Source organism: Eutrigla gurnardus (assembly GCF_963514095.1).
Source record: "Eutrigla gurnardus genome assembly, chromosome: 21".
Lineage (NCBI taxonomy): Eukaryota > Metazoa > Chordata > Actinopteri > Perciformes > Triglidae > Eutrigla > Eutrigla gurnardus.
Window position 1 is genome coordinate 3,393,384 of NC_139932.1, and position 21,988 is coordinate 3,415,371.

General features: G+C 45.4%; 1 protein-coding gene across 3 annotated transcripts in view; it reads right to left on the reverse strand.

Moving 5' to 3' along the window:
• Positions 1–21,988, reverse strand: part of LOC311031906 (uncharacterized protein) — an 86,317-nt gene that overhangs the window by 8,277 nt on the left and 56,052 nt on the right. For all 3 annotated transcript variants that reach the window (XM_084038472.1, XM_084038473.1, XM_084038474.1), the window contains 4 exons: positions 10,680–10,853; positions 9,776–9,949; positions 8,807–8,980; positions 2,083–2,256 (listed from right to left, as the gene is read on the reverse strand). In XM_084038472.1, the coding sequence (XP_083894598.1) occupies positions 2,083–2,256; positions 8,807–8,980; positions 9,776–9,949; positions 10,680–10,853 (696 nt within the window). The remainder of the gene's footprint in view (positions 1–2,082; positions 2,257–8,806; positions 8,981–9,775; positions 9,950–10,679; positions 10,854–21,988) is intronic.

Here is a 21,988-nt window from a genome sequence, read left to right on the forward strand (position 1 = left end):
TGTATAATGATAACAGAAGCGGTCTGAATACTGAGCCTTGAGGGACACCCGTGTCCAGAAAACAGGGTTTGGACATAGAGCCATTCCATGTGACCTGAAAGGTGTGATTTGTCAGGTATGATGTAAACCAGGTGAGAGCAGAGTCAGTTATGCCAAGTTCAGCCAGAGTGGAGAGGAGGATTTGGTGGTTGACTGTGTCTAATGCAGCAGATAGGTCGAGGAGAATGAGAACAGAAGAGTGGGATGAGGCTCTGGCGTCTCGCAGGGACTCGGTCACTGTGAGGAGGGCCGTCTCAGTGGAGTGAGCAGTCCTGAATCCTGATTGATTAGGGTCAAGGAGGTTGTTCTGCGAGAGATAGGATGACAGTTGGTTGTAGGCAGCACGTTCCAAGGTTTTAGAGAGGAATGAAAGAAGAGATACAGGTCTGTAGCTTTGGATGTCAGTAGCGTCTAGGGTGGGTTTTTTAAGGAGAGGCTTCACGGTAGCTGTCTTAAAAGCCGCTTGAATGACACCTGAGGTGAGGGAGGAGTTGATCAGGGTGGTGAGGAATGGCAAGATGTCGTGTGAGATGTCTTGGAGAAGAGAGGAGGGAATCGGGTCGAGGGAGCAGGTGGTGGCACGGTTAGATGTAACAAGTGCGTGAACGTCTTCAGAGGTGAGGGGGCTAAAGCTGGTAAGGCCATCAGAGTTGAGAGTTAGTGGAGATGTTTTCTGGGAGGTTATAGGAGTGAATGAGGAGCTGATGTTATTTACTTTTTCTGGTAAAGTAAGTTGCAAAGTCATCAGCAGTAAGTGAGGAAGGTTGGGGAGGGGTAGGAGGGGTGAGGAGGGAGGAGAACATGGAGAAGAGTTTCCTGGGGTTGGAGGCGGAAGAGTTGATCTTTGCCAGGTAGAAGGCAGATTTAGCTGCAGTTGGGGTGAAGTCAGAGAGGAGGCGGTGGTAGTGAGCAAGGTCCTCATCCTGGCCCGATTTCTTCTTTTCTCTCTGACGCTCGCAACAATGATCTATTGGTTCACAGAGGTTCGGACAGCCAAGGAGGGGAGGGAGATGATCGCGCAGCTCGTGAGATTGGGGGACAGAGAGCGTCCAAAGAAGAGGAGAGTGGGGACATCAGGATGGAGGAGGCTTCCTCAGTAGGCATTAAGGAGAACTGTTCTGTGGATGGTAGTGAGGAAAGAACAGTTGCGGAGAGAGCGGAGGGAGAGAAGGATTTCAGGTTGCGGCGGCTGGTGACTGTTTGAGGCGTAGAGGGGAGGGACCTGGTGGACTTCATGGGGAGAGAGAAAGTCACAAAGTGGTGGTCGGACACGGTGAGCGGGGTAACAGAGAATGTGGAGATGCCACAGGATCTTGAGAAGACAAGGTCAAGTTGGTTCCCGGCCCGGTGAGTTGGTGGAGAGGGGGAAAGTGTGAGGTCAAATGTGGAGAAGAAGTCAATGCATTCAGATGAGTGCAGCTTTCCCGGGTGGATGTTGAAGTCACCGAGGATGACGAGTGGTGTGCTATCATCAGGGGAGCAGCTTAGAAGGGCATCCATCTCATCTAAAAAGTCACGGAGAGGACTGGGCGGGCGATAGATCACAATGATGTTGAGCTTAAAAGGAAGAGTGACAGAGACGGTGTGGAATTCAAGTGCAGATCTGGGTAGGTGGTCCTAGGGGAAGGACCTGGTAGGACCACCTGGGTGAGATGAGGAGTCCAGTTCCTCCTCCTCGACCTGTTCGTCTTGGGGAGTGCGAAAACGAGTAGGCAGTTGAGAGTGCAGCTGGAGTGGCAGTGTTTTCTGGGGTGATCCAGGTCTCCGTAAGGGCCAGGAAGTGGAGAGTCTGCAGGCAGACTGGCAGTTCCATAGCCCCCCTAGTACTTCAAGTTCCATACTGGTGGAGAATGGTGGGTAGAAGAGATTGGATGGGTTACAGCCTCGACGAATGGGTCTCCAGTCTGATCCCTGTCCATCTGTCCTCACCTGAGAGTCCAGTCTGACGTCTGTCCATCTGTCCTCACCTGAGAGTCCAGTCTGACGTCTGTCCATCTGTCCTCACCTGAGTGTCCAGTCTGATATCTGTCCACCTGTCCTCACCTGAGAGTGTCCAGTCTCCAGTGTGGACCCTTCAGTCCAGCAGACAGCAGCTTGACTCCTGAGTCTCCTGGATGATTATAGCTCAGGTCCAGCTGTCTCAGATAGGAGGGGTTGGAGTCCAGAGCTGAGGCCAGAGATGAACAGCCGTCCTCTGTGATCAGACAACCTGACAGACTGAAGACACACACAGTTCTGTCACTTCTGGGGAGTTTTTAAAATGAGAAAAAGTTATAATTATCTGTTGTTGTGTTGATGTTTTACTGGGTGGGATAAGCATGGCTGAGTGATGGACAGAGACGGATAGAGGAGGGAGAGAATTCCAGAAACAACAGTTGAAACAGTCTATGTGGTCTGTCTTTAGACCTGGTGTCCCAACAAAGACCTGTCTATTGATTTTAAACCAACTAGCAAAGAAAAAAAGGCTGTAATTCAATTACATCTCAAATATGTTTGTTGTCTGTTTCCATATTGAACTGGAGAAATTATAAATAACAAGTACTCTAACAATAACAGTAAAAACAAAACACAGCTTTGAAAATCCTTCATTCTTAAGAGTCTCAGAACATATGAGGCATTCAGGTGTTCAAATGCCAGTTGGAGGAAACAAAGAAGAGTCTGTCCATTCATGATTCAAAGCTCTGTTCTCACTGTCAGCGTTCCTCTTTCAGAGCAGCCATGTTAACTTATCTATCGGCTCTAGATTTCACCTACCTGATCTGTCAGCTGTCAGTGAGTCTGGTCACCATAGAACCGTCACTCACAGAAACTCCAGTTTGCACAGATTTGATTAAGTTCGGAATTAACGTCTCGCCCCGATGCATTACTGGGTAATTAAGTGTCTGCAAGTAGCAACCAGTGAGGTGATTTAGCCTCCAACCATCTGAACCAGTGTAGTGATGCTAACGCTGCAGCAGTAAAATGGAAACGCTCTGTCATCATTTAATAATTCTCAATGATATATCAGTTATGGGCCTGGATCCAGATAGGATGGGGTCTGGGTCTGGATCTGGACCGCACTCCACCTCTCAGTGACCCCTAGCTATAGAGCAGGGATGTCAAACTAACTTTAGCTCAGGGGCCACATGGAGGAAAATCTATTCCCAAGTGGGCCGGACCGGTAAAATCATGGCATAATAACTTAAAAATCACGTTGTTTCCTTTGTTTTACTTTGGTCCAAAATAGTACAAGCATATTCTGAAAATGTACACACCACAAATAATGCTCTTTACAGAACACTTCAAATTAGTTGAACATTCTGAGGAAAAAAATGGTGCAATTTCAAGAACATTATGCCTCAGTGATTGGAACTTAGACTTCGTCTCAGTGTAAATACAAAGGCATACAACTTTAAGTCACAGCCTATGTGGGATTGAACAAAATACTCTTCTAGGTATCAAATACTGCATTTATCATTTCCACATCTTAAAGGGGACATATTATACTATTTTTCATCAATTTCACACAGCTGTCAGAGGTCCAACAACACTGGATTCGATATGCATTGCCCCAAACCCATCCGTGGTCCTGAGTTTCAGCTGTATAAAAGTTGCTCAAATGAGCTCTCCTGAGAACAGGCTGTTTCTGTGTCTGCACCTTTAAATGCTAATGAGCTCCATCTGTCATCGCCTACTTGGAGAGCTACGGAGACGACGCTTACATTACGCGGCAGCATGCGGCAATGTTTACGTTGATTTATTGCTATGGCTCGCCGATGTGGTTCAGGTGAAGTTGCTGGGTCCCGTATGGTTGGGACAGATCCTTTAATGAGGGTCAGTGTCGAGGCAAAGCCAGCTTTGTACTGACCCTCATTACTGAAGCAGTCCGATATGAAGTGGTTAGCACACACAAAGAAGCTAACACGGACCGTAGCCGTAAAAATGAAACGCAAGAGACCAGACCTGGACTGTCATCTACGGCGCTGTCGGACACACTCGGACACGCTGTCTGACACGCTGTCTGACACGCTGTCGGATACGCTGTCGGACACGCTGTCGGACACGCTGTCGGACACGCTGTCGGTAGGCTGCTTGCTCTCCGCTGCCGGTCAGCTGTGCTGGCTCTCCTCTGCCGTCTGTGCTGGCTCTCTGCTGGGCTTGCTCTCAGCTGTCGGTCAGGCCGAGCGCTCGGCTGGTTCCGGGCTGCGCTCTCAGCGATGTGTTGCGAAACGCCCCCTCTTGGATATCTCCTATCATCGTGCAGAGGAGTTCGGCTTATGCAAATGACTCCTTTCTTTATGTAACGAAAGGAGCTGAATCTAAACAGCCTGTTTTACTGGAGGGTGGGCTGCAGAGACCATGCAGGAATTGCTTATTTTCCTCATCCTGGGAGTTGACAGGCTCAGGGAGGACCAGTTTATAGGTGTAGAGACCAGAGAAATCTTGTTTTTCATAATATGGCCCCTTTAATCCTGAGCTAACTCACCACACCATACAAACTGAGGTAGAAACTATTCAAGAGGGTTGAGTTACTCCCTGCCTTGTAGGCTACTCTATTTATTGATAGAAAAATAAAAGCTTGCATGATGCATGAAAAATGCATGAACAATTTCAACAAACCAACCTTATGAACTGAAGTGACTGACATTAATACAGTAAATCACACACTGTTCACTTTCTTTAAATTTCCACAGACGACATTAATTTTCACAGAACTATATCAGGCTTCATAAAGTGTCTCATGCACCCTCAGAAGCATTTTTATCGATGGTCAACATTGGTCAAGATAGGGCTATCAGCCAAATGGCTTAGTACTGGCGCAATGGTACAATGTGTATATCTCGTAAATTACCCCACTAATAATGCATGGAATGTTACCAAACTTCTGCAGTAGTACACATAGGGTCTGTACTCACAAAACGAGGCATTTGAAAGTTCGTAACTAAAACACTCGCCTGATAGCTTCTATCCTTGGCTGCTAACGCTACCGCAGCGTAGACGCCACTTCTGTGTTTACCCAGCCGATGCCGTCACGCGAGTTTCACGCGAGAGTATGAAAACGTTTCGCTGAGTTTTTATAGATGCTTGTATTATCAGGTCAACACATTTTTATAAATACTTGTATTATCAGGTCAACAAGTGTTGACAAGTGTTGACCTGATAATACAAGCATTTATAAAAATGGACCCTATGTTTACTACTGCATGTGGTGGAAATTGGTTTATGATCACCTGATGAAATATAAGAATACAACTCCTAACAGCGCTTTTAGTAATTTATTCTATAAAGAGTGCAAAAACAGGCTAGCAGTCGCTACAGACCGACTGTAAACAGACAAAGTCTAATAAGTCAAAGCCCTCGCAAGCAGGGTGTCCAAGCGGACCGCATCACCAACATACAGCTTCAGAGCAAACTATCTGGCCAGATAGAGGCAGACTCCTTAAGAGTCTGACCAAGTCTTCAGTCTTGAGAAGGGCTTTTTATACAGGTGTTTGTGATGTCATCAGAAAAGCATTGTTCCGTTGTTTGTGTAGACGGAGAACTTTGTCCAGAATGTGGTGTTTGAACCACTCATCAGTGTCCATAGATCCATATTGACTTGCCAGCTGTGCTGGTGTCACAAGATGCATTTTACAACTCATGTAACACATAACATGACATAAATGCAGAATACAGGTTACCACATGACACATGGAATAGTAGTGTTAGTTGAAACTACTCAAACTACTAAATTATACTATAATGAACTTCTAAATGAAAAATTCCCATCACACTGCAGAAGTTTGGTAACATTCCATGCATTATTAGTGGGGTAATTTATGAGATATACACACTGTACCATCACGCCAGTACTAAGCCATTCGGCTGATAGCCCTATCTTGACCAATGCTGACCAGCGATAAAAATGCTTCCGAGGGGGTATTTGGCTGGATGTCATGGTGGAAATAGCCTAGGGTGCATTTTACTCCGAACTATCACTTTAATGGGGAGCCAGTGCAGAGTGCAGAGAACGGGAGGGATGTGTTCACGGGACCGGGTGTGGGTGAGGAGGTGAGCAGCAGAGTTTTGGACCATCTGGAGTCTATGGACGGAGTGAGAAGTGATGCCAGTGAGGAGGGAGTTGCAATAGTCCAGACGTGAGGAGATGAAGGCATGGATGAGGGATTCTGCAGCAGAGGTGGAGAGGCAGTGTCTGATTTTGGCGATGCGGCGGAGGTGGAACTATGAGGTCTTGATGATGGAGCTGACATGGGGATCAAAGGAGAGGGTGGGGTCCAGGATGATGCCAATGTAGAGAGAGCGCAGCCCGGCCGACAGCACGGAGAGCGAGCGCAGTGGAGAGCGAGCGCAGCCTACTGACAGCGGAGAGCAAGCACGGCCTGACCGACAGCGGAGAGCGAGCGCGGCCAGACGGACAGCGGAGGCGGGCGAAGCCAGACCGACAGTGCAGACCGACGGCGTTCCAGAGAGCGTGGAGAGTGCAGCGTGACTTACCGGTTGTGGCGCTGGGTGATCCAGCTGGTGCTCCATGAATAAATCCTGGTGCAGGTGAAGCAGGAGACAATTCTCTTTCTGTCTCACGTGCTCTGCTGCGTCTTCACGGCTGCCTCCGGTCGGACAGAACCCGGGGGCGCGTGTCCGAAAGAGCGTCGTGCACGACGGTCTGGGTCTGGTCTCTTGCATTTCATTTTTAATGACAATGTGCCAGCTACGGCTCGTGTTAGCTTCTATGTGTGTGCTATACACTTCAGTCACGAGGGTCAGTACAAAGCTGGATTTGCCTCGACACTGACCCTCATTAAGCGCGGCATCTTGTCTCTCTCCAAGTAGGCTATGACAGACGGAGCTCATTAGCATTTAAAGGTGCAGACACAGAAACAGACTAATCTAAGGAGAGCTCAGCAGAGCTCATTTGAGCAACTTTTAGACAGCTGAAATTCAGGACCACGGATGGGTTTGGGGCAATGCATATCGAATACAGTGTTGTTGGACCTCTGACAGCTGTGTGAAATTGATGAAAAACAGTATAATATGGGAACTTTAAAGTGGCGTTTTGTCTCAACCATCCAAACGAGCAAGAAGCTTTAAACTTTGAATTAAAACTGTTAGCAGCATCAAAATGTCTGCTTGGTTCATGTTCAGTTGTCAGAGTTGATATTCCAATCAGGTGCATTCTCTCTGCTGGCCACCAGGTTTTTTTTTTCATGAATAGTGTGTCTAAATTGCATCTGCATACCTTTGAGTCTGCATGTGGGTCCTCCCTGCTGCTTCAGCCACGTGACAAGAATATGAGCTCATTGAATATTAAACACAATCTACTCAACCGTGTAAAAAGTGGTTCAAACTTGCTCCACCTTGACAGCAGAGACACTCTGGTGTTGTAGTTCAGGCTCACATGTTCACGGAGTGACGTTCGCCTGACTGACGTTTGCAACAGCATTTATAAACGCCAGCTGGAGGGATAAAACTATTAAAACAGAACCACAGGGAAAAGAAAAATAATAATTTGACAAGAGTTTTGTTTTGTTTTTTCCTTTTGTTGGCACGTCATTACCAGCCGAAAACAGTTTTTCATCAGCCATGTAAACAGATTAGTAGAAAAAGTGTCTTTTCAGGAATAAGAGCAAAGAAGTGAATATTTGATGCATGTAAACATATCATTGAAAGCTTAATAGGCAGTGGCGTGTACAGACATTTTGGGGGGCAGGTGCTCAGGGAAAAATAAGGGCACTTCATGCGGCATGTAGAACTGACAGCTGCCTTATTATAGTAGTGTGAGATTGAAAAAATAAATAAACATTACAGGCACATGTTGAATGTAATTGCGTATTTATTTATGTCAATATCTTAATAAAATTGCTTGACATTTGAACTGGTACAGTTTCACACTATAGCACTGATCAGTCAATCACTATTGTTTTATTTCCCAGAGAGCTGCTCCCCTGGGCTGCCTGCTGTAGCTCCCTTTCTTTTCCCCTTCTTATCCTCTCTTTTCTAGGAATTATGCTGCAGTTGGTAAATAAAAAGAGACCAACAATATGAATAAGACTGTTATATTTCAATAAGGCACAGGGCTACTTTTTCTGCAGGCAATTGGGAATTGCCTGTTAGTCATTTAGCAGATAAATCACTGCAAGCGTTAATTCTGTAGCCTATAAACCTACACAATAGCAGAATATTCATCTTAAGTCAGTATACTGATAGATTCACATGCTGTAGGATACCAATGACAAACTACCAGTGGTCATCATCACGTCATATCTATTTTTGATTTTGGGTAGCGTCTAGCTTGTTAAGCAGGTGAGCAGTCTTTAATTTATGCCCAGCTGTGTGGTGTTGAGACAGGCTACTTCACAACAGAGACAAATAAATGCAAGTCACAGCTTGGCAACTGAGGCTTAGGAGGCAAACAACACACTCGACTTGATTCATTTATGTGTTACCTGGCTGGTGGGCAGAGGAGGAGGTGTGTTTGGGCTGCAGCTGTGCACTGTCTGCTGCTACAACACGCCTCCATTTGTGTCCGCTCTGCGCGTTCACATTGACAGAGGTGTGTGGAGGGGTGGGGGGTGAGGGAATATTAATTGGGGCATTATTATCACACACGCTTTTAATCGACGAGCACTTATAGATGATCATGTCAGCATGGGCCACAAAAAAAAAACAATAAAAAAGGCACTTGCTTGTTCCAGAGGGCAAGGGCAGGTGCTTTAGCACCACCTAGTGTCTACCTGTGCACGTTTACCTAGTGTTAATAGGTAAACTTCTCAAAGTAGTTGAGTCTGACCTGAGAGTTTCCAGTCGACGGTGTGGACTCTTCAGGCCAGCAGACAGCAGCTTCACTCCTGAATCCTGCAGGTCGTTGGTACTCAGGTCCAGGTCTCTTAGACTGGAGGACTGGGAGCTGAGAACTGAGGACAGAACTCCACAGCTTCTCTCTGAGAGGTTACAGCCACTGAGTCTGAAGAGGAATCAGAAATGTGTGATGAATCAATGACAAACAACTGTTCCTCACCTTGGCCTTATGAGGTTGTAACTGGCAATTTTGTCATAATTGAGTTATTCACATATTCTTATTCTGTAACAACTTAGTAACATATTGTGAGGTGTTTTATTTAGGAAACAAAAAGGTTTCATTTCCAAAGTCAAACCAGCTTGGTTCTATAAGGTTCTACTTGTGCTTATATGTGCAGACGCGACTTGTCAGTGTAGTTGCATTCATGTTCTCTGTGTGTTCTTATGCTGTGTTAACAACAAACCTGAAGTGATATTTGAGCTTGACTGCAGGATTAATTGGTTTAATTTGTGGGATAATTTGGGTTTAGTCACGACACTCGCGCTGCATGCATCAGACAGGAGGCGGGGCCTATCTCCATGTCAAAACCAACCAGATTTCATCTATTAAGGCTGAAATAACCATTGCTCCTTTGTAGATGTTGTGAAGGCTCACATGTTCATGGAGTGAAGTTCACAAACGTAGATTGACGTTTGCAACAGCATTTATAACACTATTAAAACAGAACCAGAGGGAAAACAAACAAAAAAGACTTTAGACAAGAGTTTTGTTTTGTTTTTTGATTATTTTTTTTGCTCGCACATCGTTAGCAGCAGAAACAGTGTTTCATCAGCCATGTAAACAGATTAGTAGCAAAAGTGTCTTTTCAGGAATAAGAGCAAAGAAGTGAATATTTGGTGTCTAACTTAATGTATCATTGAAAGCTTAATAGGTAAACTTCTCAAAGTAATTGAGTCTGACCTGAGAGTTTCCAGTCGACAGTGTGGACTCTCCAGGCCAGCAGACAGCAGCTTCACTCCTGAATCCTGCAGGTCGTTGGTACTCAGGTCCAGGTCTCTTAGACTGGAGGACTGGGAGCTGAGAACTGAGGACAGAACTTCACAGCTTCTCTCTGAGAGGTTACAGCCACTGAGTCTGAAGAGGAATCAGAAATGTGTGATGAAACAAACAACTGTTCGTCTCCTTGGCATTATGAGGTTCTAACTGACATTTTTTTGTTATTAGAATTAGTCAAATGATGTGAGGTGTTTTATTTCTTTCAAAATGTTTTAATTGAGTTTTGCAGACAGATAAAAAGAAAAAAGTACAACAGTTGTATAATACATCAGTGCATCTGCTTTAAGGTGGGAAAGAAAAACAAAAGTGAGGTGTTTTATTTAAGAAACAAAAAGGTTTCATTTCCAAAGTCAAACCATCTTGGTTCTATAAGGTTCTACTTGTGAGCCAATCAGCAGGTCAAATGCACACTGGAAGATAATCCGATTCTGCTCCTGGAGCAGGTTAAAGCACTTTGGAATGTTGCTGTTTTCATGACAAAAGTAGAGGAAGGTTTGACTGCAGGATATATTGGTTTTATTTGTGGGATCATCTGTGTTTAGCCACAACACTCACGCTAGATTCACCAGAGAGGAGGCGGGGCTTATCTCAATGTAGAAACCAACCAGGTTTCATCCATCATGGCTGAAATAACCATTTTGCTGCTTTGTACATGTTGTGAAGTTCCAGATATGGCGGGAAACCAAACGCTGCCCTGTCTGACTTCATAGCCTCATGACGACAACAGCATTTATAAACGCCAGCTGGATTTGTAAAACGTATCATTGAAAGCTTAATAGGTAAACTTCTCAAAGTAGTTGAGTCTGACCTGAGAGTTTCCAGTCGACAGTGTGGACTCTCCAGGCCAGCAGACAGCAGCTTCACTCCTGAATCCTGCAGGTCGTTGGTACTCAGGTCCAGGTCTCTTAGACTGGAGGACTGGGAGCTGAGAACTGAGGACAGACCTTCACAGCTTCTCTCTGAGAGGTTACAGCCACTGAGTCTGAAGAGGAATCAGAAATGTGTGATGAAACAATAACAAACAACTGTTTGTCTCTCTGGAATTATGAGGTTGTAACTGGCAATTTTGTCATAATTGAGTTATTCACATATTCTTATTCTGTAACAACTTAGTAACCTGTCCTTAGTAAGTAACTTAGTAAGTGTCCTGAGATGACTTCTGTTGTGATATGACACTATAAATAAAATTGAATTGAACAGTTTAATTGATATTTCATGTGTGAATGAACAGTGTTGGTCTGATGGTTTACTGGCAGCAGAGTTTATTGTAACAGCAACAGGAAGAAGGAGCTGCTTCTCCATCATGCAAGTCCATCATTGTAGTTTCTCCACTGCAGAACCACTTCACTCATCAGCTGTCACCCATCAGCTGTCAATCATCAGCTGTCTCATTATAATGGATAATGGCATAGCTTAGTGAAAGGCCAGTCAGGTTCTCTGAGCACCGCAGTCGTTTTTCCCTAAATCATGATGAGTTCTCCTTCTCATCTTTCCTTCCCCTCATGACATTTTCCCTCGAGTTCCTGAGATGTGTCTGAGTTTTAGTAAAACTTCGTTCCTGCCTTTTGTGAACCATCTGCCATCTGTAAATTGAGTTTGGCTTTTGATGTTCCTGATCCGATCCCGTGTTTTCTCTTCTGTTGCCCTGCCTGTCACGCCCTCCACTTCAAGGTCTAGATCAGGGGTGCCCAACCCCGGTCCTGGAGAGCCCCTGTCCTGCATGTTTTAGGTTTCTCCCTACTCTAACACACCTGATTCGAACGATTTTCAAACCTGTGACAAGCTTCAGTTGCTTGATAACGAGCACATCATTAGAATCAGGTGTGTAAGAGCAGGGAGAAACCTAAAACATGCAGGACAGGGGCTCTCCAGGACCGGAGTTGGGCACCCCTGGTCTAGATAGTGGCAGCCTCTTTCCTTTTTCTTTTTCCTCCTCCTCTCTCCTCTCCCTCTCTCTCTAGCAGGCGGTGGTGTGATGCGGGCTCCAGGCGGACAGGTGCAGCCACTTCGTAATCAGCGGATTGATCCGTGCGGCGGGGAGGGGAGCGAGCTCATTCATTCACCTGCCGACATAAAGCCAGACGCTTTCCACTACCCAACGCCGGACCGTAATTCGATAATCAGTCAGTATTGAGATACCTCTTTCACATGTTTCTTGATGAACAATTACTGATCCCTGTCTCCGTCTCTGCCTCCAGTTTCCTCTCTCCGCCCGCGCTCTCGCACCCGCCAGCTCTCCAGTTGCTTCCGCCGTGATTACACCTAGCTCTTCGGATCCTCATTCCGGTTCTATCCAGAACGCTGCACCTGTCCGCCGTTCTCCATCTGGCCGCACCACGCCGTCGCCACCTGCCTCTCCCCCTCCAGCCAGTAACCAAAGACTGCCCGGCTCACCCTCTCTCTCTCGTCTATTCTGGTAATAGTAAATTCCCGCACCTGTCGCGCACTTTTGCCGACAGCGCTTTGTGTTAATTGTTTGCCGCCTTAGTTCCCGTTTTGCCTGAGTTCACCTGTCTCGCGTTTTTTGCGGACAGCGCCTTTTGTTAATTATTAGCTGCCCCCCTTAGTTCCCCTCTTTAGCCTGTGTCTGCTTGGCATTTTTGGGGTTTAAATAAATATCTTGTGTTGAAACTGCTCTGGCCTGTCTCTTTGCCTGCACTTGAGCCTTGGGTTCTGTGCCGTGACACTGCCTTTGTTTGTTTGCAGCGTTTTTTGAGCTTTTATGTTATTAAAGGAGTCATCACCTGGTTTTATACGTATCCAGCCCCCCTTGGATCGCTTTGGATCAATTCGTAAAACTTATTAGAAAAAAAAAAAAAAAATTTAATCAAACATTGAGCTTGTTCTGACCCTTTTTCGTACCGCGATTTTATCACGCGAGATTACGCGCGAGGTTTTGACTGGTCCGGATGTGCATTGTATAATATGTAATGAGGCGCGCGTTGATTCGCCGCAGGAAGGACAGAGCCGGGGGGGGCTTGCCTGCATGCAGACTCCAAAACATAATGGCGGCGCTTCGGCGATTTCAGGTAGCGGACGGGGCGGGGTTGGGTGGTGAAAGAGGGGTGGGCTTATGCAAGTAGCCGCCACGGTGACGTCACCGAAGGCGCAGAATCAAAATCTCGTGCTTTAGGAATGCACACCCTTGTGTGCTATTCCTGTTCGGAAAAAGAGCAGAAGCGAAAAAACGGCGCCACTTTCAAACTCCAGCCTTTCAGGCAAGTTTCAACTGAGGTCAAACACAGATATGCATGTTTTAACAAGAGAAATTGCGATTTCCAGGTGATGACTCCTTTAAACCTCCGTTCCAGTTGTCTCTTTTTCTGCATCTACTTATGAGTCCTAATCCGTGTTCCATAGTATTGGGGAAAACATGAGGAAGCTAGCATTAGCTGACTAGCATTGGCTGCCAGAATAACATTGGGCAGCTAATATTAGTTTCCACACTAACATTAAGAAGCTAGCACAAGTTGGCTAGCATTAATTGTCAGACTAATATTAAGCCAGCATTAGCTGCCAGACTAACATGAGGCAGGTAGCATAAGTTGGCTAGCATTAGCTCTCAAACTAACATAAGTAGGCTAGCATAAGCTCAACATTAAATGTAACTTATGTTGACAGTGTCCCAACATAAAAGATTATGAGAATACTCTTTGTATTTCTTGAAAATCATTGATTCTTTTCATGTTTTACCAGATAGAATCTTATAATTCCAAGCAGAAAGTGAGTTCTTATGCTGCGTTCACACCAAACCTGAAGTGATATTTGAGTTTGACTGTAGGAGAAATTGGTTTTTAGTTGTGGGATCAGGGCATGAAATTGGCACCCGCCCACACGCCAAATGCGGGTGGCTTTTGTGATTGAAACTGATTTTCTACATTGATTTGTGGGTGAAACTGTCAATCGACCTGCCGCAATGGCGGGTAGCCAATAAGACAACACAACACTGAGCAAGTGTTGTGTTGTTGACCAATCAGAGGGGTATTCCATCAGAGGGGTATTCCACCAGAGGGGTATTCCACCAAACTCGCTAATTAAGGCGGCGCTTACCTGGTTAAGCCAGGTTAGAACTAAAGCCAACTTCCACTTGCGGCTAAACCCATTCCATTAACGCATTTCAGCGCCGCCTTGTTGAGGCTAATTCAAGCCAGGTTCACGTTGTCATGTGTTACGCACATTCACGGGATATGAAGCCAGACCAGAACCGTGAATGTTGAATCATCGAGAAAATGGCAGAAAAGACCAGAGCAAAAATTATTGATGGAACTGTACGAGGAGTACAAACTAGTGATGGTGAGATGAAGCCTCATGAGGCATCGAACCACTTGAGCCAATTGGTTCGAGAAAGGGTTAATTTCTCGAAGCTTCATGTGCACACGAAACCACCTACTGGCCAAGTGTATAATCACAGGCGGCTGTATCTGAACCACATAATGTGTGATGCATTGCATTTTTTTGTCTGTTATGTCTGTTGGGAATGACTATGAATTACAAAAAATGGATTGCCAAATAATTACTTAAAGATCATTCAAGGCGTTATATTATTCTATACAGACAGTGTGGTAAATGGGAGAGGACACTGGGAGAAACTGATCCCGAGCCGAGAGTCGAACCCGTGATCGCCACGTCGAGAGCGTTGAGCCTCTGTACATGAGGCGGCTGCCCTTAACACTGCGCCACCAGCCGCTCCATGATGAAATAATTTCTGTACATAAATGATCACGTGTATGATAAATTGTTTGAATATTGTAAGTCGCTTTGGACAAAAGCTTCTGCTAAATGACCTAAATGTAAATGTAAATGAATATATTCTGTGTGTGTAAATTTTCTCCAAATGGTAAAATCATCACTCTCCTAAATCTCTCTCTCTCTCTCGCTCTCTCCCTAAACTCTCCAAACTATCTCCAAATTATATAAACGCTATCCAAACTCTAGTATCCAAACTCCCCACACTATCCAAACTCTCAACTGACCGCAACTCTGCTTCAAAACCCACATTTTGAATGGAGCCTGAGGGGTCTATATAGCTGTAAAACCTCGCGGCAAACTCTGAACCACTTCCCGAAGCAGTCACGTGGTACAGCCGGGCAGCGAGGCTTTGGACGTCATCATTTTTGGCCCCTCCCCTAAATGAAGCCATCCTTGATACGCGCTTCGCGGAAACGCCCCCTCCATTACTCGACACACGCTTCGAAGCCTCGGCCCATCTCGTAACATCACTAGTACAAACCCATCATAACCAAAAAACTGAACACTGTAGTGATAAATAGAAATCGCGAGGCTGCTTGGGCACGCGCCGGCTTCCCACGCGGCAGGCGATGGTTCAACTCCTGACTGTGGAAGTTTCTGATGAGAAATTTCTTCCTTTAGCTGGAACTCACTCACTCTCCCTCTCTCTCTCTCCTTTTTTAGATAGGCCTAGTAAATGCATCTACATTGACCAACACATGTATCTCAACAATGCAATGAACTTATTTATGAACTGGTCCGGTGGGGAGCAGTTTTGTGTCTGTTTATGAGGATGTGACTCTGACGTTTGAGCAGAGGAAGGAGTTGCTGCGCCTGCACACAGAGATGGAGAAGTTGGCGATAGAGAAGCTGAAGGGTGAGACTGAACTGAAAAGGCTAGAGCTAGAAGAACGGAGGCTGAGCTGGCATGCTGGAGGAGCTGCCCGTGACCTCATTGGTGGCTCCAGTTCTTCATTTGATGTTGGTAGTAGTCTGCGGTTAGTCCCTCAGTTCAGTGAACGAGACCTCGACACATTTTTTTCTTTATTCGAGCGTGTAGCTGAGAGCAGGGGCTGGTCTGATTCTGACTGTACTCTTTTGTTACAGTGTGTGTTAACAGGTAAGGCTCAAGAAGCCTATTCGGCGCTGTCAGTGGCGGAAAGCAGGGTCTATCAAACTGTTAAAGCGGCAGTGTTAAAAATGTATGAATTGGTTCCTGAGGCCTACCGCCAGAAGTTCAGGTCCTGGGAGAAGGCTGGCAAGCAGAGCCATGTTGAGTTTGCCAGGGATCTGGTTATTTTTTTTGGTCGGTGGTGCACAGCTTTGGAAGTTGACACTTTTGATGCTTTATGTGATATGATTGTGTTGGAAAAATTTAAAAATTCTGTTCCCAGCCATATTGCAGTCTATATCAGCGAGCACAAGGTGAGGACGGCCGCCGAGGCCGCGGTATTGGCTGACGAGTATGTGTTGACACACAGGAGTGACTTCCGGGCTCCTGAGTCTGGGGTGTATCGAGGCCCTGGCCAGTGGGAAGAGAAACGGCCTCCACGCCATGGTAAGCCTGAGTACACCACAAGAGGACATTTCCATTCAGATTTTTCAAAAGTTTGTAATTTTTGTAAAGGAAGGGGGCACTGGAAAGCTGAATGCCCAAAAGCTAATGCTCGGAGGGGAAATAGTGGGGGCCAGTCAAATTCAGGGATTTGTGCTGTGTCTGTGGCTCCTGTCTCTCCTCCTCCTCTGCAGCTCAACTGTGGGAGAGGACCTGACTTCTCAGCATTCATGTCTGAAGGCCGTGTTTCACTGGTGGGAGGTAATAGTGTGCCGGTAAAAATCTTGAGAGACACAGCTGCACATGATTCATATATGTTGAGCTCTGTTTTGCCTTTTTCTAGGGACTCTGACACTGGGGACTTTGTTTTGATGCGGGGAATGGGATTAGAGATCGAGCCTGTTCCACTGCATTCTCTCTGCATTGACTGTGGTTTGGTTCAGGGGGAGGTTGCCATGGGGGTCCGCCCTGAGCTGCCAATCAGAGGGGTGGATGTCATCCTGGGAAACAGTCTCGCTGGCAGCCGAGTGTGGGCCGGTGGTCCACCACCCCCGATTGTGTCATCTTCACCTATTGTAACTGGTAACTTGGATGAGAATGCGCAGCGTTTCCCTGAGGTGTTTACAGCTTGTGCTGTGACACGGGCCATGAGTCAGGCACAGCAGGAGCCTGAGCAAGGAGAAGAGGTGAATGAGATTGAGGTTGTTAATGTCCCTGATTCATTGTTGTCTGTTTCTCGCAGTGTTCTAGGAACAGAGCAGAAAGCTGATTCTTCTCTGAGCCAGATGTTTGACGCTGTTCTCTCCAAGGAGGCTGAGAGAAGCGCTGCTGGTGGCTACCTGCTGCAGGAAGGTCTCCTGGTGAGGAAATGGTCACCACATGGTGTATGCTTTGTTGGAAAGCCAATTTTTCAGATTGTGGTTCCTGAGAAATTTCGCGTTGAGGTCCTTAAAGCAGCGCATGACCAGTTGGGGCACTTTGGGGTTCGTAAGATGTATAATTACATCTTGCAATATTTTTTTTGGCCTCGTTTAAAGAAAGATGTGTCTCACTATATTAAATCATGTCCCACCTGTCAGTTCACAGGGAAACCCAATCAGGGAATAAGTCCTGCTGTAGCAGCAGTGGGAAGTCTGTTCTCAGCGGGGGAGGACGACGGGGTCGCAGCACCTGATGACGGGCTGCTGCGCGGAAGACTATCCAACAGTGAGACATTGAAAAATCTTCGGTCGTTGCTGGCACATTTGTCCGAGGAGCAGAGTGCTCAATTGTCTGTGGTGATCCGAAGTTTTCCTGATCTGTTTGGTGATACTCCGAGTCAAACTCATTTGGTGAAACATGACATAGATGTGGGTACCGCGAAGGCAGTTCGCCAGCGTTTTTATAGAGTGTCAGAGGAAAAGCGCAGAGTGATGGATGCAGAGATTAAGTACATGCTTGACAATGGGATTGCTGAGCCGTCATCCTCTAGTTGGGCATCGCCATGCTTGCTCGTTGAAAAGGCTGATAAGAGCCCCAGATTTTGTACCGATTACCGCAAGGTAAACACAGTTTCAAAACCCGACGCGTACCCGTTACCGAGAATTGAGGATTGCATAGACCAGGTTGGTGCAGCATGTTTCGTCAGTAAGTTTGATCTCCTTAAGGGATACTGGCAGATCCCGCTGACGGATAGAGCAAGGGAGATCTCTGCGTTTATCACACCTTCTGGTTTATTTGCTTATACTGTGATGAGTTTTGGTTTGAGGAATGCGCCGGCAACATTTCAAAGGTTGATGAACATGGTGGTGTCTGGGTTAGAGGGATGCGCGGTATATTTGGATGATGTGGTTATCTACAGCGAGACATGGGAGGAACACCTTGCCCGTATTAACAGCTTGTTTCTTCGTTTGAGTGATGCCCGTATGACAGTGAACCTAGCGAAGTGTGAGTTCGCCAAGGCCACTGTGGTCTACCTGGGAAAAATTGTGGGGCAGGGGAAAGTGTGTGCCGTGCAGGCCAAGGTGAGTGCTGTGGAGGAGTATCCAGTCCCCACCACAAAAAAAGAGCTGCAGCGTTTCCTTGGCCTGGTAGGATATTATCGCAGTTTTTGTAAAAACTTTTCCACTGTGGTAGCGCCCCTCACTGACCTGTTAAAGGGAAATACACTTTTTGTTTGGTCCTCCGTGTGCCAAAGAGCCTTTGTCAATGTTAAATCTGTGCTGTGCTCATCTCCTGTTCTTACAGCCCCTCGGATGGACCGTCCCTTTGAGTTACAAGTGGATGCGAGTGATGTGGGGGCAGGAGCGGTGCTACTTCAAAAAGACACCAACGGTGTAGGTCGGCCTGTGAGTTTTTACTCCAAGAAGTTCAATGCTTTTCAGTTGAACTATTCTGTGATAGAGAAGGAGTCCCTCGCACTTATTTGGGCGTTGCAACATTTCGATGTGTATGTTGGCTCAAGCGTTCCTCTTGTTATTTATACCGATCATAACCCGTTGACCTTTTTGCACTCTGTCCATTGCCCAAATCGTAGGTTGATGCGTTGGATGCTGTACTTGCAGTCTTATTGCCTGGACATTCGCCACATCAAAGGCTCGGAAAATGTTGTGGCTGATGCCTTGTCGAGAGTTTATAGCTCCTGATTGCCTTATTGGACTCGTAATGTGTAAACCCTCCTGTCTTTGTCTGTCACTCTTAAATGCTTCTTCAGGCGCCGGAGTTGCTGGGGACAGTATTGGACTGGTTGGCTTGCCAGGGACAAGCGGTAGGACGGTCAGTGTGAGTTTTGTTGTAATTGTAGTAGTGAGTATAAGAAATGGTATTGGGTAAAAGGAATGTGTACTATGTAATTTAAATGTTAGTCTCCTCTGTAGTGTTTTTGGGGGCTAGCAGTTGCGGCGTTCCTTTTTGGAACCCCTCTCTTATGGGGGGGTGTGTGACGGCCCCGTCTTCGAGGTTGGTGTGTTTTCTGGTTGCTGGTTGGTCTGTTTTTCAGGTTCAGCAGGGGTGGGACCGTCATTACGGGATGCGCTACACCTGGGCCCGGTGGAGCGCATATATACCCACGCTGGCTGACTTCCCGCTGGCTCCCGCTCCATCCACGCCGTCAGAGGGGACGCCACGGCGCGGCTGTGCCTCCGGCTGTCTTTATTATTCCGCATTCTTATGTTTTAAAATCCTTTGTTACAATAAACATCGCTTTGGCGTTGGAACCTCGTCTCCTCTCCCATTTCTTGGTTACAGTCTCCGAGCCGGACTGTAACACCTGAAAGGAATTTATGTGGCTGACAATTGCATGCAGCAATGCCTTTGTCATTGGGATCTATAACATGCTTTTAATAATAATATCTTTATGCCTATCATGTTTTTGCAAGTTATATTTGGGTTCTGTGGAAATTGTATGACATATTTATCATAGTTAAAGTAAAATGTTGGTCTAATTCTCTGATCTAAAGACAATTATACAAGCCAAAAAAAACAAAAAAAAAACACATAAGACATCCTTGCCGGGATGTGAACCCGGGTTGCCCGCATCTGGGGGTAGGTGCACCACCACTCCCCCAACTGGGGGATGAACAACATGGGAAATGCATATGTTTTTAGTAGGGCTGTCAAAAGATTGATCTTTTTAATCGCGATTAATCGCATTTTGTCCAAAGTTAACTCGCGATTAATCGCAAATTAATCTCATTTTTTTGGCACATTTTTTTTTTCTTCTAAATGTACCTTAATGTATTTTTTTCATATTCTTAATACTTTTAACAACATAAGGGCAAATATACTTGATTTATGAAAATGTTTATTTAACACTTCAAATATCCCCTTACCAAAACATGGGATCAAAACATGGTTATAAGAATATATCACAAACAATTAAAGTGAACATGTCACAGGAGATAGTGTAACAGGAGATAAGTGCAGTTAGGATATAATTATAGCTAATACTTGAACATGAAAACAACATGAACATGCCGTGTGTTTGGCTTGCAAGTGATATCTCAGACTGGACGTACTTCTATGGTAGCTCATTTCCTACCCACAGTACGTGCAGATGACTTTGGTCTTATCGACTGAACCATCCGGCAGTCTTTTGAAGGTGAATTTGCCGTTCACAAGTCCTTTCTCCATTTCTTCGCTTCCTCCTTTGTCCCGTAGTGGCACCAATCCTGCTTCTTCTTCTTCTGCCTTCCTCTGGATCAAGACTACAGGTGCCACCGACGACCATAAATCATACAATGCGCGTTCTTTTTTTTTTTTAAATACCGAGCGTTAATCGCGCGTTAAAAAAATTAACGGCGTTAAGAGGATGTTGCGTTAACTTTGACAGCCCTAGTTTTTAGATAATAATATGGCCAGTCGGTGTTCAGGAAATAAACGATTTATTCATATTTTTTTTAATTGCAAGCATGTATTCTTAGACACTTGCTGAAAATATAGTCTGTTTGTACTTCATATATGTAATTTTGGTTAGGGTTGTCTTTCACATGACGAAATCACGAGGACTAGGCTTGGCGGAACCTTCTGCTGGTACAGTTGTTTCTGACAGACGGACTTCTTTGAAACCCCCGCTAAAGTAAGCCTGATGGTTAGCCTGCCCCGGAGCAGGCTAGTTTGGTTGGATAAATTCCCATGGTTACTTAACGGAGAGTGCCTCAAGTCACGTTGATGGAACGCAACTCTCACTAAAGGTAGCGAGGCTTATCGAAATTAGCCCGGCTTTGCGCTTAGCGAGTTTGATGGAATACCCCTCAGGTAGCCTATGTGTGTTGTTGTGTGTTGTTAAGCGCCCGCCCACATCACGTGATTTTATCTCCGTACACGCCCACATCGCATCGCCTGTCCTGGCCACATTCCACTAGAACACATTCACATTCATTGACAGTTGTTGCTCAGAGATGGGCGAGTGGAGACGTATGTGAACGGGGCTTCAGTCAAAACCAAAACAACAAGGAAGGCTGAGGAATAGTCACCCTATGATATTAATAATAATAATAATAATAATAATAATAATAATAGTCATAATAAACTTATATTATAAAGGCTCAGCACTGTGTTTTAGTCATTTTTGTTGACCTTTTATGTGATTTTTTTTTTTTTGTGAGCTCATTTTGAGCTTTGTTGTTGGGGGCTTGATGAAGAAGTTGAACATTGTGAAAGAGTCTGTGTAATATTTAAGATGATTCTCCCCTGATGTATCCAGCATAAGGGTCGACTGTGACGGGTCTTGTTATCTGTTATTTGCTATCTTGTTTTTTGTTATTTGCTATTTGCTATTTGCTATTTTCTATTGTTTATATTCCATTTTTGTGTGATATGTGGTTCCTGAGTTGTTCTGCGTATGATCATTGTGGTAGTCACTTCTCATGTTACACTTATCATGAGGGAGTTCTACTGTTTGGATTATATGCATGTTTGGTCTTCTATATATTGTTAACTTTTCCATTTTTTTGTGGTTGGATTGTTCCTTATCTAGCTCAAGGTTATAGGTAATTGAACTTTAAAATATGTTACATTTTTAAACATGATTAAAATGTATAAAATGTAAATAATGTGATAACCTTGTCCTAGACTTTGAAAATTAGCCATCCTATGACTAGAGGCGCCTCTAATTCATTAGATCTGTATGACGGCCAGTCGGCCTGATGGGTGTTGGTCTATTTAATTATGATGGAGTTTTTGACTGATTTTTGTATGTTTTGGTTTTGCACAAGATGGGTTCTGATTTATACATTCCCTTTACCATGTGACTCACCATGTGACCCTCAGGGGCAGGTTTAAAAACGGGGCGTCTGATGTGTATGAGTCAGTCTGATGAAGAGCTATGAGCTCGAAACGTTACTATTGATGTGCTA